This window comes from Gallus gallus, chromosome 7 (assembly GCF_016699485.2).
Source record: "Gallus gallus isolate bGalGal1 chromosome 7, bGalGal1.mat.broiler.GRCg7b, whole genome shotgun sequence".
NCBI lineage: Eukaryota > Metazoa > Chordata > Aves > Galliformes > Phasianidae > Gallus > Gallus gallus.
The window spans coordinates 185,950-202,134 of NC_052538.1; the positions used below are offsets into that span (position 1 = coordinate 185,950).

Here is a 16,185-nt window from a genome sequence, read left to right on the forward strand (position 1 = left end):
GACAGGGATCTCCAGCACGAAACACCCTCACCTCCCCCCTGCCAACCCTTAAAGGAGCTCTGGGAAGAGGTGCATCCTGGCTCCTCCCCTCCCAATCACTCAGATGAATTGCATGCACCTGAGCTCCCCTGGTTGGCCCTGCCTTCCCCCCAGGTGCTCCATCACTGCTCCAGACTGTGACTGAGCACTTCCACTCCACCTGATTTGCTGTGATGGTTTCCAAGCCCAAGCACAGCCTGAGTGCCCCATTGCCAGGTGCCCTGACTGTCCCAGCTCTACACCACACTGTCACAGCAGGCACGCTCATTCAAAGAACTTGTACAGAGACTCAGCTTTTACTCTCAGAAGCTTTTGTTCATAGGGCTTGGCTTTCCTATGGCCGGGTCATGAATGCAGTCCTTACATTTCCTCTCTTCCGAGAGGCAGCTGTCCTCGCAGTGGGGATGGGCAGGATGGCCCTTCCTGCAGCACGGCACGGCTGCAGCTGCGGGTGTCTGTAGGGCTTCATGGGCAGCGGCTGGGCCTCCTTCCTCAGGCTGCACTGTGCTCCTTTCTGCCAGCAGCCGGATCCGTTCCATTTAAACACAGGCTCTGGGAAAGCAAAGTCTATAGCACATTAATCACAGCACATTTAACATAATAAATAAGACCCCCCGGTCAAATATGAAACAACCCCTGTCTTCCTATTGCCGATGCGAAGCAAGAGAGGAACGCAGTCAGATTTATAGCACCGCTTCCGTGCTATAAAAATAGCTACACGGAGCATGCCAGAAATAAGCCAGATAAATATTTAAGGCCCACTGCTACTTCAGAGGGACGCAGAGCTGCGGGCACTCAGCAGGAATAGCACGGCCGGGGTGGGCGAGCTGCTCCCAGAGGCACTGCTGGAGACGTGGCCGCCTTTCCACACTCGCTTCCATTGGTCCTCAGGGAGGATCCAGGGCAGACTGTGAGCACAGCACCCAGCAGGGCGGCCCACCCCATTCCACAGCACGCATCCAACAAGGCCTCCATCGCAGTAAAAGCGCCCGTATGCTTCTCTTTGTAGATCGTTTTTCTCACCGAAAAACAACGTGGCGTTTTGCCCGTGAAAAACAGCTGGAGATGAACAGAATCGTCTCAAATGGCTCTCCTGCCTAATTTTAACTCTAAGAGACCATTTACAAATCAAATAGAAAGACAACATAATGTACCCGGTAATAAATTGCACTGTTCGGGAGGGTGCTTACGGCACAGGGATTGTTTGCCTTGCCGGGATCAACACCGAGCAGAAGCCGGCACAACACGTGGAGCTGTTTGCGAGGGAAAGCGGCAGCCCTCCACCCTCACCGAAAGCAAAAGAAAAGCAAGCACAGGAGAGGCACCGCGTTGTGCTGACTGCACGGGGCTGCCCGTTCCGCTATTTCCCCTTCTTTTCCAGGAAGACAAAGCTGTTCCCACCCTGCAGCCTCACCGGCGGGGGAACGCCGCATCCCTGCCCACAGAGCTACACCTGCTGACGTCAGGAGGAAGACAAACGCACAAAATGAAGGGAAGCGTCCTGAGTCATGCGGAGCACACGCTGAGGTGGTGCCGGCACTCCCGGGAGCGGGGCTGGAGTTACGGGAGCTGCGGGTGGGCGGTGAGCATCGCCCGGCAGGGTGCAGCGCAGGGCTCTGCGGCGGGGCTGTGCGAGCACGGCCGGCCTTCAGGCTGCCAACGGGACGCGTTGCTGGATCTGCAAGGATGTGGAGCACGGAAAGGGCTCGGCACCGCACCCGGCAGCACGGCCTGCTTGTAGGAGCTGTGCGAGGGAGCAGCACCGCCTCGCAGGGCCCAGCACACGTGCCCCAGCCGAGAAGCATGCAAAACGCACCGTAATTAAGCACGGTTCATGGCAGAAGTGTAAAAAGCCCTTTATTAAGGAATCCGTGCAGCGCGGTGCTGCTCCTCGGGAGCCTCGCGGGGCTCTCCTCGCAGCCGGCGCACACACAGGCCGTGCCCGGCCAACCCCCGCCTCACCCAGCACGGAACAGCCGGGGCAACCCGGCACAAAACCGGGCCACAGCCCAGCGCACAGACGGCCCTGCGCCCTGCCCGCCTGCCCTCGGGCCGCCCCCGCCTGGCCCGGCCCGCCCTCCCGCCGGGCCGTTAGAGGCGGAGTCGGAGCCACCGCATGGGCCCGCGGCGGCTGCCCTGGGCCCGGCCGGGGCCTGCGCTGGGGCTGCTTCTGCTGGCGCTGGCCGGGGCGGTGCCGGCTGCAGGTACGGGCCTTCCCTCGCTGCAGGACGGGCCGCGGGGCGGGGGTCGGGCGGTGCCGGGAGGTGAGGTTACGGCCGGGGCCGCCTCCGGGAAACGGCCGCCCCGACGGGCTGCGCGCTGCTGTGCGTCCCCGGCTCCGAGCGAGGCGGGCCGGCCGCTGCTGCGGCTCCGCGTCCCCGGGCCGGGCGGTGCCGGGCGCCCCTCGGGGTACGGCCTGGGGGCTGCGGGCGGGAACGGCGCTGCTGCTCGGGCTTCGGGGGAGCTTGGTGCGGAGCGGCTGAACGCGGAGCTGCTCTGTGGCTGCAGGAGCCAGAATCGCAGCAGTGTAGGTTGGAGGGGAGTTCCGGGCTCACCCCGTCCATCCCCTGCTATAGCAGTTCCCTGCAGCAGCTCGCATAGCTGGGTGTCCACGTGGGCCTGAAGATCTGCAGAGAAGGGACCCCACGGCCTCTGGGCAGCCTATTCCTGAGCTCTGTCACTGACAGCAACGCTCCTCTTTGTGTTTGTATGGAACTCTCCATGTTCCAGTTTGTGCTCCTCGCCCCTTGTTCTATTGCTGCATGCCGCCAAAAAGAGCCCAGCCCCATCCATCTCACTTCTGCACCACAGAGATTCACAAGCATTGTTAAGGCCACCCTCAGCCTTCTCTTCTCCAGGCTGAACAGCCTTTCCTTGTAAGGGAGATGCTGCAGGCCTCTGTTCATCTTTGTGACTCTCTGTAGGAGATCCCCGTCCTTTTTGAAGAGAGGAGCCCAGAACTGGACATAGTGCTCCACCTGTGGCCTCACCCAGGCAGAGTAGAGGGGGAGGACAACCTCCCTGACCTGCTGGCCACAGCACCGTGATTCAGGTCTGCAGGAGCCACGTAACTCCCAAAGTTGCTTCATCTCTCACCTGGAAGCTCCCAGGCCTCAGCCTGCCTCCTTTCAGCTCTGCACAACTCTCAGTCAGTGCCTGACGAGAGCAGCACTCAGCCCATGCGAAGTGCTGCCCTCCCTGCCCTGGGATTTGGGGTGGATGACAAGCAGTTGCTCAAAACTTCGCAGGAAAAGCGCCCACACTGAAAGCTGAAACCAACATAACCCCAGCAGGGTCGTCTGTAGACACATTCTAATTCTGGAATGGCTTAATAAACTTAGATAAGAACATCCATGCATGTGTTTTTAATCCATTTAATTAAATTGTTAAGAAAACAATTTAGGCTGGGTTTAGCTCCGTACAGAGCTGGGGCAGGCCTGTACCTGCCAGCAGTACTCCCCTGTCCAGACCAAGTTTGCAACGGTGGTTTGCTCTGGCCAAGTGCTTACTTGGCTGTTAAGAGATTAGGAAAGTGTTTCAGCAGTTACTGCTGAGCTTGGCCTGGACCTGTGTTTTCTACTCAGAGAGCCAGATGACTCCCTGTGTTCTGATCTGCGTTCATCTCATTTATTCTGCTCTTTAATTACGTTCCCGGAGCGCCGCGGTAAGGCAGCGTAGGGCACATGTCGGTGCACAGACAGGACTGCGTGCCATCCTGGAAAGCCTGCTCCAGGGATGGGCCAGGGGCCTTTCTGTGCCCCAAGGGGCACAGGGGGTCACTTACATTGCAGGAGAGCTGCACTGTCCCTGTCTCCAGCCCCCTGCTTGTGCTCCCACAGTTACATTCAGCACTGGTAAAGCACCGTTGACAGCAGAGCTACGCCCACACGCACCAGCAGGGAACTCAGCCCAGAGGCCCATTCCTGTGCCATGAAAACACAGGTTAAGGCACCAAGCTTTCACTGATTGCATTTGTAAAAAACCTCACCATGCATTACTTTTTTTTCCCCCAAGCTGTTGCAGTTTGGTTAGAGCCTGACTTACTTGATTAGATGTGTCATTTAAATTCTTGTCTACATCATGCTGAACGTGCTACCCTGCAGCCTAGTCTTCATGTTCTATTATAAATCACAAGCAATTTGCAGATTAAAAAAAAACCAAAAACATTCTTCTGTTACATACTTATATTTTATACACATTTAAAGTGAACTTTCCCTCATCAGGTGGAAGCTGCAGCCTTCTGGAAGAGGGGAACGCCATCCAGAAACTGCATGAAGACTGCTTTTGTTACGTGCAAAACAGAACCATGCACTTACAGTACATTTGGTCGACTGTTCAGGTAAGAGCCTCTTTTGGGGATCATCCACACGTGTCATCCACAGCCCCTGGCCTCTTGCCAGCTACGTATATGACCAGTTATCAACATCAAAGCAGCACCTCAATGCAGTGAGTAGTTTGAATGGTGGTGTATCAGAAAGAGCACCATAGAAGTACAGCATTGTGATCCTTCACCCCAAATGCACTGAGGTTTGCTGTCCCCTTAGTAGGAGGATGTCAGCCAGGCTTACAGTGTCACAGGAGGATGCCAAACAAACATTGACTTCCTTATTTTGATGCAAATCTTTCATACTGATGGACCATCGTTAACCTCAACAAGTATTTTTGCACCTCGAAACACCTTTATACAACTTCTAAATTTGAGGATAGAACACACTGCTGTGAACCACGTACTGTAGCATCCCTCTTCTGTCCCTAACATGAAAATTGCATTATTATCTATAAGAAAAGTAAATTTACCTGCTTACAGCTCCAGAGAGGAACAAGGGAGGGTATGAACATCCACAGTATAAGAACAAAAGGCATGTCAGACTGTTACTCTGAAAGTCAGACAAATGATATTCCGGCTGCTTTTCCGTTTGGCTCAGACGATCATCTTAAAAGAAACATGCTTAGTAATAGCAGAACAATATAGAAATCTCATGCCACTGGAGGCAATAACAGGTTAGGAACAAGCAGGGTATGTTTGGTTCTGTTTTTCCTGGGGAGCTGCCACTGGACAAAGGAAGGAAGCAGCTCTGCTGTGTCTGCTAGAGAAGCTGGCTCTCAGACTTGGAGGTGGAACACCTCTCGGTCTGTTCTTTACCTCTCTGTCCCTAATACAAACATTGCACGGTTATCTACAAGAAAAGCAAAAGTACAGGTTGTTAGGTTAAAGAGGGGAACGTGAAAGAGAATAAACATCCACAAAAGAAACCGTGGTCTGGCAGACCATGTTGTGTTAGAACCCTGCGCGTGGGCAAGTGTCATGGTGGAGCCAAGCCCCCAGAGCCTGTGATGAGCTCAGGGCCTTGGATGGAACTGTGCTGACATGGAGTTCTCTGAATCACACTGTAAGCCCCAAACAATATTTGCATCCTACTAATAACCAGTATTAAGCAACTAAAAATGGCAGTGACATTACTGTCCGTGCTGATCTTCATTAGCATACGTACAGTGTGCATGCTGTGCGTCTCACAACACAAATCCCACAGTGCTTCTGAGCCACATCTCTGTCTTACTGTTTGATTTAGGTGAAAATTAACAGCACAAGAACATTCAGGTTTGTGCCTACCCCAGAAAAAAGCAACTGTCGGAATTCAGAAACGGTGTTTGAATTTGCTGCCTGTGCTGTTCAAATACTCTGGCGACCAGAGACATCTACAGAAACCTTCCTGAAGATAAAGCAGTATGGAGAGGACTTCTGCTTCAGAATACAGCCCTTCAAGGAAGAACTGTACACTGTGAGCATGACACGAGAAAGTAAGACAGCCTCCTGTTTCCATTACAGATAGATTGGTATTGCCAGCATTACTGCCTGTACCATCTCTTCTGTAAGAGGCCTGAGACTTGTCTGCTGATATTTAATATAACCAGTGTTTCAGAATGAGTTAGTCTAAAGCCCCTTTCTGTTTGTTTTCTTTTTCCCCTTTTTAGTGCTAGATGGAAAGCTCTTGTTTTTGTTTGCAGCTGGAATTTTTCTGTTCCATTTTGCAAACAGTCTGAGCAGGTGAGTACTGGCTGCTGCGCTTTCGTGTTCTTTCCCAGAGCCCGTGCAGCTTTGGTCTGTTCTCTGAGCTGAAGGCACAATTCTCTGGGAAAGCAAAATAAGGAAATGAATGTATATTTAAATATATATTAAATATATGAATATATGTTACATACATTTATACCGTTTGTGTGGGGACAGACTGACGTATCTGGGAGCTTTTGCCATAGGACTGCATTAGGGTTCTTTGTCTTGCGACGCCCTGCACTGGGTGACCCCAAGCCAGTCCTCAGTGAGCAAGAGTGTGAATTCAAGAAAATCCTCTCTCCCTTTTGTAGGCCACTGAGGGTAGCTGAGTGCTAAGAGATGCTGCATGCCTTAGAAATGATGCCTTGCTGCAGGCAGAACGCTTGGGGTGAGGTCATCTGGGGCCTGGCCTGCCTCCACCTTCCTGCCAGCCTTGCCTCACCATTCCTTTGATGCACCCTTGCATAGCCTGTAAGGGAGGATACTTACTGGTATAGCAAAACACCTGAACTGTGACTTCAAAGCGAAGTGAATCACAAATTAATTGGCAGGAGACACCTTTAAAACCAGCAGAGCAGCAATAGTTTCCAGACTTAACCAAATCATATTTTTAAGTCAGATCTTTGGCAATACGTAAACTTAGAACAACTTGCTTTTTTTTCCCCCCTTTTAAATATATAAGCCTATTCTTCCAGTACTGAAGCATACAGAACCACGGTGTACATAAGAAAATGATGTGACAGAAGTCTATCATAGAATCCTCAGAATCGGAAGGGACCCTTAAAGGCCATCTAGTCCAACACCCCTGCAATGGACAGGGACACCTACACGAGATCAGGGTGCTCAGAGCCCCGTCCAGCCTGACCTTGAATGTCTCCATGGACGGGGCATCCCCCACCTCTCTGGGTAGTCTGTTCCAGTGAACAGTCTGGTAAGTCTCAGTGATCTTCTAGTAGTGATTGGGATTTTTTTCTTTTGTTTTTTAACATGAATTTAAAATCTATACCAAGCCTATCACCTGCATAACTCACTCACAGTTGTGTTCTTACTGAAGTTCACTGCTGTCTTTACAAATGTTGGCATTTTTAACCGCTCCCTACTTAGAAAATACTTCTTACAACATTCTCTCTTGTTTTCTTCCAGGAGCACCAACTTCTTTTACCTGTCTGGAATAATACTGGGCGTTCTTGCTCTGCTAGTTTTTGTCCTGCTGGCACTTAAGAGATTTATTCCGAGGGTAAACCTACATTTGTAAAACAAAATAGTAATAATTATTATCATTGTAATTATAGAGGAAGTGAGGAGTCCAAGGCCAGGTTCTGACCTTGCTCTGCCTGGGGAACTCCACTGGAATGGGTGCGGGAGTCAAGTAACTATAATTAGGTCAGAAGCAAGTTCTAATTAGCTTGCTGTTGAGCTTAACAGGAGAGCGTTGATGTCAGACTGGACTGGAGCTAAGCTTACTTTTCAGTAGATGAATCAAGCTAAATCTAAATGTAATTTTAGCGGCAGCTGGGACAGATTTTCTTCCATCCAGTGGGGAATTAATTGCAAGGCAGATATGAACTTTTCCTTCAGCAAGTCTTGATCTCCATGCATTGTTAGGGTATTGCTGAGGTATGTTAATTGAAAATACGCTTCAGGAAGCTTAGGTCATGGCACTGGGGCACAGCAAAGACAAGAGGCGCAGCTGCTCCGCTCAGACTTGATGCTGTGTACTTGCAGCAGAGCACTGTGTAGTTCAAGTCTGACACAGAGCTGAAGCCTGCAGGTCTGCCAGAACCAAATTTGCTTTTGCCTGTGAACTCCTTTGCACGCAGTGGTCCTGAGTCTGACTGAGACTTCTGGGTTTTCTTCCTATTCTTATTTTGTCCATTTCCAGCGCAGTACCTTCTGGATACTATTGAGTGGCTGCTGGATGTCCTCCCTCTATCTTATCTACTGTTTCAAAGAGAATATGCAGTGGTTGTGGTCTGAACACAGGATCTACGTATTGGGTAAGAATATTAAACTGAAATCTGCAGTGCACTGTTGGATAATTGAGTGGTTAGAGGAACACCTGCCCATTAAGATTAAAAAGAAGTTACACAACTCATTTATGGATGACTTTTTTTCTCCCAAGCCAGAGATGCTTAAATATTCCAAACGTTTCTAATTCACTCAGTATTTACTCACATTATATCATTAAATAAGTTTGATCTGGTGGGCCAGGAGCAGCTGAAACAGCAGACTTGGCATTAACTTTTCATTGATTTGCCATAATGTACTCTCCCTGTGACGGAGAAAGGGCAGCTATGACGACTTTTATTTTGCTGAATATGGGAACTGGATGCACAAAGCACAAACTGGTTGGCAAATGTATTGCTCTGGCACCTGCCTCAGCTTTCTTACGTGGGAGAGCTCATGTGCAGCTCTTCCAGCATTATCTAATGGCTGCACATAGATCACCTCATGAGCCTTTAGAACGCACAGCTCATCCAGCATAATGCAGGTAACTACAAGCACTAAACCAGCTTGCTGTGCTACACAGCAGTTGCAAGCTTAGTCAACCAACTAGTAAAGTTTAGAAGGGTAGTTTCCATCTGTTTCTCCCTGACATTATTTCCTGTTTCCACAGGCTATTTTGTGGCTGTTGGAACTCTCAGCTTTGCCACTTGCTATCAGCACGGACCGCTCACCAGTGAACTGAGTATAACCTTGTTCACATGGACGCTGCAATTAACGGCCTTTGTTTTCATTTACTGTGGTGTCACCATACCTCAAGTTGCATATGCAATAATAGCAGTCATGCTCTGCTCCAAAGGCCTGGGTTATCCCCTCGCTGCTGCCTGGCACATAGGCAGGTGTGTATGCATTTATGAATGTCCCGTGTCCCTTTACCGACAGGAAACATTACTATGCTAATAATGAAAAAAAAACCTTACACTTGGATGATTGGTACATTTCTATTGCCTTTTTCTTTTTAACCAAATGTAAAGCTACAGTGGAAGAACTCTAAATCCCCAAGAAAGACATATAATTACTTTCTACTTGGCAGTTACAAATATGAATTTTGTTCTGTGGGGAATGGAGAAATATGACTGCGCTCTTAAGTACCAATGTAGCACCTTCTAGTGTGCAGCATATGGCAACCAAAACATTTCTGTGTGGTCGACTGATCAGACTGCAGCAACACCTCCTGGGTTTCACACGGTGGGAGGAAACCTGCAGGTAACTTGTACTGAATCTTACAGGATGGAAGAGCATAAAAATTAATGTTAAAAATGGACAGTCCTTCCTAAGTCAGATGGCTTTCAATATCAGCGTACAGTTCCGACACTCAAAACCTGTTTCCACCAAAACAGTGGTTCCCATTGATTTTGGTTCTCCAATAATATCATCATAGATACGTGTCTATCTTTAGTACATGGAAACAGTCAGTTATCACTGTGGAGACATTCCCCCCTGCATTCCCAGTGCTCCACTTACATTGTGGCATTTGAAGTTGGAACTGCTTTCGCGACGTAGATCTTCATTTGCTAAGTACTTCTGTTAGCAATATGGGAACAACATGTTTGCTCATCCTGGAATTTAAAGCATGTTTTATCACAGATGTAACACTCAAATGAAGATTCTAAAGAGTCCTCACAATTTACAGCTGCTTGTTACCTCCAGTGATGACAGACTCTTTAGTGCAGGCTGTTCCACAGCTGTAGACTTCTGCTGAACCTCAGACCCACGAACAGGGAAAGGCTGGAACCCCGATAACTAAAAGAAGGAGAAACAATTTATCTTTTAGTGTTTGAAGAACCGCTCTGCTCCTCTGCTCTTTTCAGATGTAGCAGTATGGTCTGGGTTAAGTATTTATTTTAGTTGGAATTCTTCATTTCTCAAGGGCTGATTGTGCCAGCAGCTGAGAAGCAGTGTTTCAGCGGCAGCACAGTATAAGTACCTACCTGATGTGAGCAGGTTCCATTTGCTCTGAAATCAGTAAGATTTGACTAGGAGTTCACAGAAGTCACAACAGACCTGTTTTACCATTAAACACTGTGGACTGTTCTCCAGGTGGAACCTCTTTTCATTTTCAATGAATTGATGCTTCCATAGAGCCAAAAAATACCAAAATATGGCACTACAAATCTTTCTTAGGAGAATAAGAAGGCTTTTTTTCCCTCTCTTGACACACTAAATGGTAGCACCAAGCAGTGAGGCCGTGATGCCTGATACATAGCTCAGAGAAACAGATATTTCTAAATTACTAAGAATCTTGCTTTAATAATTAAGATTAGCACTGATCCCACTAAGCCAGCAAGACCTTTGGCATCTGACCTGACCAAGGGCTGCAGTTCATTCTTGCTTTGCTGGGAAATGAGGAAAACTGAGCGCTGCTGATTGGAGCAGGTGTTTTCATTGGAGCTGAAGGTTTTATGGGTATCCAGCCCTTGCTTATCTTAACTCATGACAACATTTAAATGGAAAGCAGTCGACAGAAGGAAACAGAACATGGCACACTTTCTAATTGATATCTAATTATATTATACATCGCTACGCAGCAGCTAAAAAAACATCAGATTGTAAACATTTTGGCCTCAGACTACTCAGTTTTGTATTTTGAAGCAGGATTTAAGATATCTAGGAAACAACATGAACAACTCGTAACAGAGCATTGCTTATCTTTACATTTAAATATGCATACTGGGTTTTGATTCAGCCTGTGTTTCTGCAGAGACTCATTTTGCATGCTGCACCTAAAACAGCTGAGCAAGTAGACATATCTTCTGAGATTATAGTCCATGCTTATACAATAAGGAAGCCTCATTCTGTGCAATGCTGGATGAGACCCAGAGCAAGCAGCCTTGCAAGCACAAAACTTCTTGTCCTAAAGCGTTAGCACGAGCATGTAGCTTTTCTTCATAGCACAAACGTGATTCAAGCACGTTCATAGCAGATAGCAGAGAAAATGGTTGGCTGTAATTACATGCCAGAAGACCTCAGAAATACTAACTGCTATTTTGTTTCATTTCAGAAAAATGAAGAATGACTTTCAATCCAAAAAGGTAGTGGTGAGATGCCTTACTGAAGAAGAATACCGAGAACAAGGCGAAACAGAAACTGTCAGAGCTCTGGAGGAGCTGCGCTCGTTCTGCAAGAACCCTGACTTCTCATCATGGTTGGCAGTATCCAAACTCCAGTCCCCACATAGGTAAGAAAATGTGGCTTTTCTAAGAGAGGAAACACTTGGTTAGACAGCAGACTCCTACTGCTTCAGGCAGTATTCCAGGTGAGCTTATATCTTGCATGCACTAAGACATGGGGATAGTTTTATCTACCTGAGTAACACTGCTAAAGCTTGCAGCCACGTCTCTGAAGGATACTACTTGCTTGTAGTATTCAACCCTCTCTGACCATAAATGACCCTGGGAGCTTGCAGAGGGTCACAGCTAATTTGTGGTAGTGGCAGCTTTCTCTAAAAGGTACAGGCTTCCTACAGTGCCTGTGCAAGTTCCTACATGGTGACCAGGTCACTGTCTAACCAGTGACATGCCCCTTCCTTCAGCTCTTACAGCACTGCACTTTTACACTGAGCAAAATCAGGGCAGTCTGAAGATACACGCTCAGGCGTTTGCTGTGTTAAGCTCTTGGAGTGCAAGTCTGCACTGCCAAGCAAACCTATGACTTGAAGTATCAACCAGTATCTCAGACTGCAAAATACCAGGGTCTGCACCCAAATAGGATGACGGGTAGAAGAGATAGTCCAGGTAGAGCTTCAGCGACAAACGTAAGACATATACAGGTTGTGAAGGAAAGAGTCAGATTGATGTAGCTAGAAAATCTTGCAGAATATCAAATTAATCATCATTGCGGTACGTTTCCTTCACAATCAAAACCTGAAGATGCTAGGAGCACAGTTTCACATATCAGGCAGCCACAAAGACTTGGCTCCTACCACAGAACCAAACATCACGACTTCAGAGTAGCCCCAGTCAGCTTGGAACTGGATCAATAAAAACTAATTTTAGCAACTTCATCTTCCTTGGATGGGTAGACAATCTCTGGGATTAACTGTTACACTGCTGTTTGCTAAGATTCTTGCCTTCTATAGCATGATTAAAAGGTACAAAATCTGAAAATGCACTGCAGTACTGTTGAACAAAAAACCACACAGAGCAAGCAACTGAGACACACTGTTTTTATAGTCATTGCTTAGTTAATATTCTTCTAAGTTGTCCCCTATAAAAATACACAAATTAAAAGAACCAGCAGCAGTCTGATTTTACATTGAGTATCCCTTTAAGTTTCCTATGGAAGATAGTTCAGCACAAGGCAAATCTATGAAACAGATCCAGCCCAGCCCTGTTCCCCATATAGACTTACAGCGCTTCCAAGAAGAGCGAGGTGACACCATTCATCTTGCAGAAATGTTCGAGCCTAAAATGTAAATTATTGATCAGTTTACCAGAACTGCAGAATGTAGCTGCAGTCCCTTCTCCTTACATTTCTCTGATGCTGTCGACACTTACCCAGGTGTCAGAACTGCCGTCTGTTCCCATGAGCTTGCCAGAAACCTCCAGCTCCATTCTGTATCTTCAGTGTAGCGGTCCACTGTAAGTAAGATTTGTGGTGAACCGAAATGTAGGAAGTGATGAGTTGGTGCTTTGTTCAGCTTAACCTACTGTTTGGAGTTTACCTGGAGCAGCTGCACAAGTCCCAGTCTGCAGCTCATTTCACCCAAAGTAGGAATTCTGTCATGGCTTCAGCTCAGCTTGCCTGGAGCGTGCAAGCAGCACCAGAAGTAAGGTGATAGTACAGGAATGTGGGAAAGTGCTAAGTTCTCACCATTTTTCCCTTCATTAGCAATGTCAATTTACCTGAAATTCTTACAGCTTTTGTCCCCAGTACTCTACAGCTTTTAATTAAGAAACGAAAACACCATCTATCCAGTGATAGGGGTGCTTACTCTGGATTACCCCAAAAGCACTGAAGTAAAAATGAAGTCAGATCTTGCTTAGTCACAAGACTCTGCAGGTGACCTCCAGAAAAGCAAGAGTTACTTGTGTAAGGAAGACTGAAGACAGAAAAGAAGATGAGGCAGGAGAACAAACCTTCAGGGGTGTCACCATCCTTTTGTCACTATTTACCCTCTGTGTTACATGACAGTGTAGCTCATGCTACACCTTCAGGGGTGACCTACACTGTCTCTAGGCACGTCCTCACATCAGCCCTGCTTAATTGGCTGCTTCCCCCCCAACATTTGCAGTATTTTTTCATTTCCCAGCTGATCAGTTCTCCCTTTCCAACTTTGGCAGGTTTGCAGGTTTCGTTCTGGGATCCCCCCACGTCTCACCTGCAGAAACAAAGGCACACGATGAGGAATACGGCATCGGGAGCTCCTTCCTGGAAGAGCAGCTCTTTGAGACAAGGACAGAGTCTGAGCAAGATGAGACAACCAGCTACATCCACGAAGGAGACGATGAGAATGAAGATGAAATACATGAACCAATCTCATTTCCATATGCTACTGAGCTGCTCTGAGCTTTGCAAACTACCCTAAAAAAAGGGAGAGAGGGGAAAACATGTTCATCCCTCAGAGGAAGGCTGCAGACCCAGAACTCACTCCTGGTGATTTCTTGTGGATGCTTGGGGACAAACAAGCATGTTTCAAATACTGTTTCCTGCATCAATGATATTGCACAATTAGAGCAACAGAAGGAAACCATGGGGACTGCTCAAGCAAAGAGGATCTCACACCATCAGTACTTCAGCTGGGAAGCGTTGCTCATTTCCAGAGCAGGTACCGACAGCAGCCCATCCCACCACAACGCCTTCTTTTGCCAAGGATACTACCTCTAAACAACAGAGCATCTTGGCCCTGCTCACTGTCAAGTCCTCCGTGTTGAGCACTAGAGGGAGAGGAAGCCATTATTAGTGCTCTACTTTCACGAAGTACCCTAAATATTAGGGAATGTAATCGTTCTTAGTTTGCTGATACGTCACTTCACTGCTCATCTGACTTCTCAGTGATAAAGATCTACAGATTTAACATAGCTGAGTGACATTTGTTTGCTTTTCTGGCTCAGCTTGTTGTCTGCTAGCTTCATGTTGAGGACAAAAGGGGAAGCAACTCCTGCCTCATTTTTCACCAATCTGCTTTTAATTGTTCTATTCCTGGACCCTGCACTGTGCACTCCATCTTTGACACTTGCAGGTGGTCCTCCAAGTTGATCCGGTTTGATCCACCTGCAGAGGTCATTCTCTTTAGTTCTTCAGACTACCCCCCTGTCCTAATCTTACTGTTTTCCTTTACTGTCTCCAGACTGCAGAGAACACAAGACCATTAATTCTCTCATCATCTGCAGAACGGATCAGCGGTTGTAGGGCTGTCTTCACGATGTGCCCAGTGATGCAGCAGGACCTCGCCGGTACACACAGTAACGCAGTTCCCTACTGTCCATCTTTGGACAAGGGAGAAAGCGTGCTGCCTCTCTAATAGTACTGCATTCCAAGAGCTCCTCTGCATAAAGCATGACCCAGACTGTTTGAAAGCATCATTTAGATAGTCCTGCCTTGTTTAAGTTGCTTCAAGATTGCTTCATTGTAGAAAGAAGTCTTCCAGTGTACGGTAAAGAGACACCTAACACCTTTTGGAGGCATATAAGTATATACGCATGTTCTATAGCACATGTAAGGGAGAGAAGCCCTGTCAAGCAGGTGCTTCAAACTGTGTTCACTTCAAAGTCCACAATATTAAAAAAAAGAAAAAATTCTGTTCAGAAAGGCCACAAGCATTAAAAACCACCCACAGGAGAGGTTGCTACTACCTAATGCAGTTACGTTGGCACCCATGCTCAGAAGTCAGGATTGCCCGGGGGGGCACTGTCTCTAGTAAGGACTGATTTTCTGTAAGAAACAACTTGGTCTCTTTTTAACTGGCCACATCTTCCATACATCTTCCATCTGATTTGCGGCCAAGCAGGAGAATCAGATTCATCCTAGCTTACACTGATACCTTCTTTGGTTTTCCTTCCACTATCACGGCAGAAATAATTCTCTAGTAAGTATATTAAATGTATACTTATTGTACCGTACTTAGAAACTACCTTAAGACAGCCATTTACTTACACGATAACTAAGTGGAAAAGCCCAAACAAAAAAGGCAGTGACAGTTTTCAGACACTTCCCCTTGTGCTGAATTGCTGAAGGACAGCACACGAGGTACACCTACTCCAAAGGGGGTGGGTTGGAAGCAAACTTTCTTGTCGTTACAAAATTCAACGTTTGGGTAAATACTATCCAAAGTGGAGCAGGAAACCACTAAGCCCATCCAAAGCAGAAGTGCAGCAACATACCACAAAGATGACTGCTTCAGTGCGTAGCTGATACTGACCTTCAAAATCCTCCCAGGTCTGTTCCAACATGGGGAGCATTTCACAAACAAAGCCTTCCAAAATCAGCTGCTGTCCCTGCAGCCCTTTGCCAGCAGTGAGTTTACACAGATGAACAGAACCACCACCAGCGAGTGTTATCCAGAGTTGAACTGGAAGATCTGGGAACAGAACCTTGATGTTGATCCACTCTTTAACTATGACAGAAGCCTTCTGTCCTTAATGAAGGATGAGTTACATTTATCTCCTGTTTCACCATGTTAAAAAAAGAAGTTAAAATGTTGTATTCTGTATTCATGGTGCACCATGCTCCATCTACTGTCTTTTACTTTCAACGTTTTTTAAATAAAAGTGCTTTTCCAAGATGTGGCTCTCTGCCCGTAAGCCATCACTCTGTTCAGGCACTGCAGGACAAGGAGGAGCCAAGGGAAGGGCTGTGCGTACGTCCTCAACTTTCCTCCCCCACTGCACATTTAAGAAACCCTGACTGCACATTAGCTGTGGCTGCTTCACAGCAGTGTCTCCTCTACCTTCCTGCCCATCTCCCTGGAGGAGTCTGCCATTCCATTTCTCCATTCGTGACAGATCAGAACCTCCAAGCGTAACTTAGTCCCCATGATCTCTCTTTGTCACAGCTCTTGTATGCATACAAATGAAGCAGCTGACACAGTAAAAACTGAACTTTGTAATGTCAAAATAAAATGGATTCCAGGCAAAGGCACCACCATACAG

General features: G+C 47.3%; 2 protein-coding genes and 1 long non-coding RNA gene across 4 annotated transcripts; 1 reads left to right on the top strand and 2 right to left on the bottom strand.

Moving 5' to 3' along the window:
• Window positions 1-333: 333 nt before the first annotated feature.
• On the bottom strand, window positions 334-2,088 carry LOC121111306. Its single transcript, XM_046944021.1, has 2 exons — window positions 1,454-2,088; window positions 334-591 (listed from the first exon to the last, which is right to left on the bottom strand). Exons 1-2 carry the CDS (start codon window positions 1,842-1,844, stop codon window positions 374-376), a joined length of 609 nt encoding a protein of 202 aa, XP_046799977.1. The 5' UTR covers window positions 1,845-2,088; the 3' UTR covers window positions 334-373.
• A 44-nt stretch (window positions 2,089-2,132) lies between these two features.
• NEMP2 (nuclear envelope integral membrane protein 2) lies at window positions 2,133-15,818 on the top strand. 2 transcript variants are annotated; one of them, NM_001031242.2, is made up of 9 exons: window positions 2,133-2,243; window positions 4,263-4,378; window positions 5,610-5,838; window positions 6,013-6,085; window positions 7,235-7,328; window positions 7,974-8,088; window positions 8,709-8,934; window positions 11,097-11,273; window positions 13,378-15,818. In NM_001031242.2, exons 1-9 carry the CDS (start codon window positions 2,156-2,158, stop codon window positions 13,601-13,603), a joined length of 1,344 nt encoding a protein of 447 aa, NP_001026413.2. In that variant the 5' UTR covers window positions 2,133-2,155; the 3' UTR covers window positions 13,604-15,818. The 2 variants fall into 2 exon arrangements, with proteins under 2 accessions (NP_001026413.2, XP_015144642.2); XM_015289156.4 differs by having other exon boundaries at window positions 6,046-6,085.
• Window positions 8,929-13,378, bottom strand: LOC107053794. The gene is made up of 4 exons (XR_001467419.2): window positions 12,592-13,378; window positions 12,446-12,499; window positions 9,740-9,838; window positions 8,929-9,654 (listed from the first exon to the last, which is right to left on the bottom strand). It is a non-coding gene; the product is annotated as an uncharacterized LOC107053794 (long non-coding RNA).
• Window positions 15,819-16,185: the final 367 nt, after the last annotated feature.

Bases quoted from the DNA above. Each gene is read 5' to 3' on its own strand.
- LOC121111306 (XM_046944021.1), bottom strand. From the start codon at position 1,844: ATGCTTCTCGGCTGGGGCACGTGTGCTGGGCCCTGCGAGGCGGTGCTG. The intron at 592-1,453 runs GTGAGGCTGCAG...TTGCTTTCCCAG, and splicing joins GATGCGGCGTTCCCCCGCCG to AGCCTGTGTTTAAATGGAAC.
- NEMP2 (NM_001031242.2), top strand. From the start codon at position 2,156: ATGGGCCCGCGGCGGCTGCCCTGGGCCCGGCCGGGGCCTGCGCTGGGG. The intron at 4,379-5,609 runs GTAAGAGCCTCT...TGTTTGATTTAG, and splicing joins ACATTTGGTCGACTGTTCAG to GTGAAAATTAACAGCACAAG. The intron at 6,086-7,234 runs GTGAGTACTGGC...GTTTTCTTCCAG, and splicing joins TTTGCAAACAGTCTGAGCAG to GAGCACCAACTTCTTTTACC.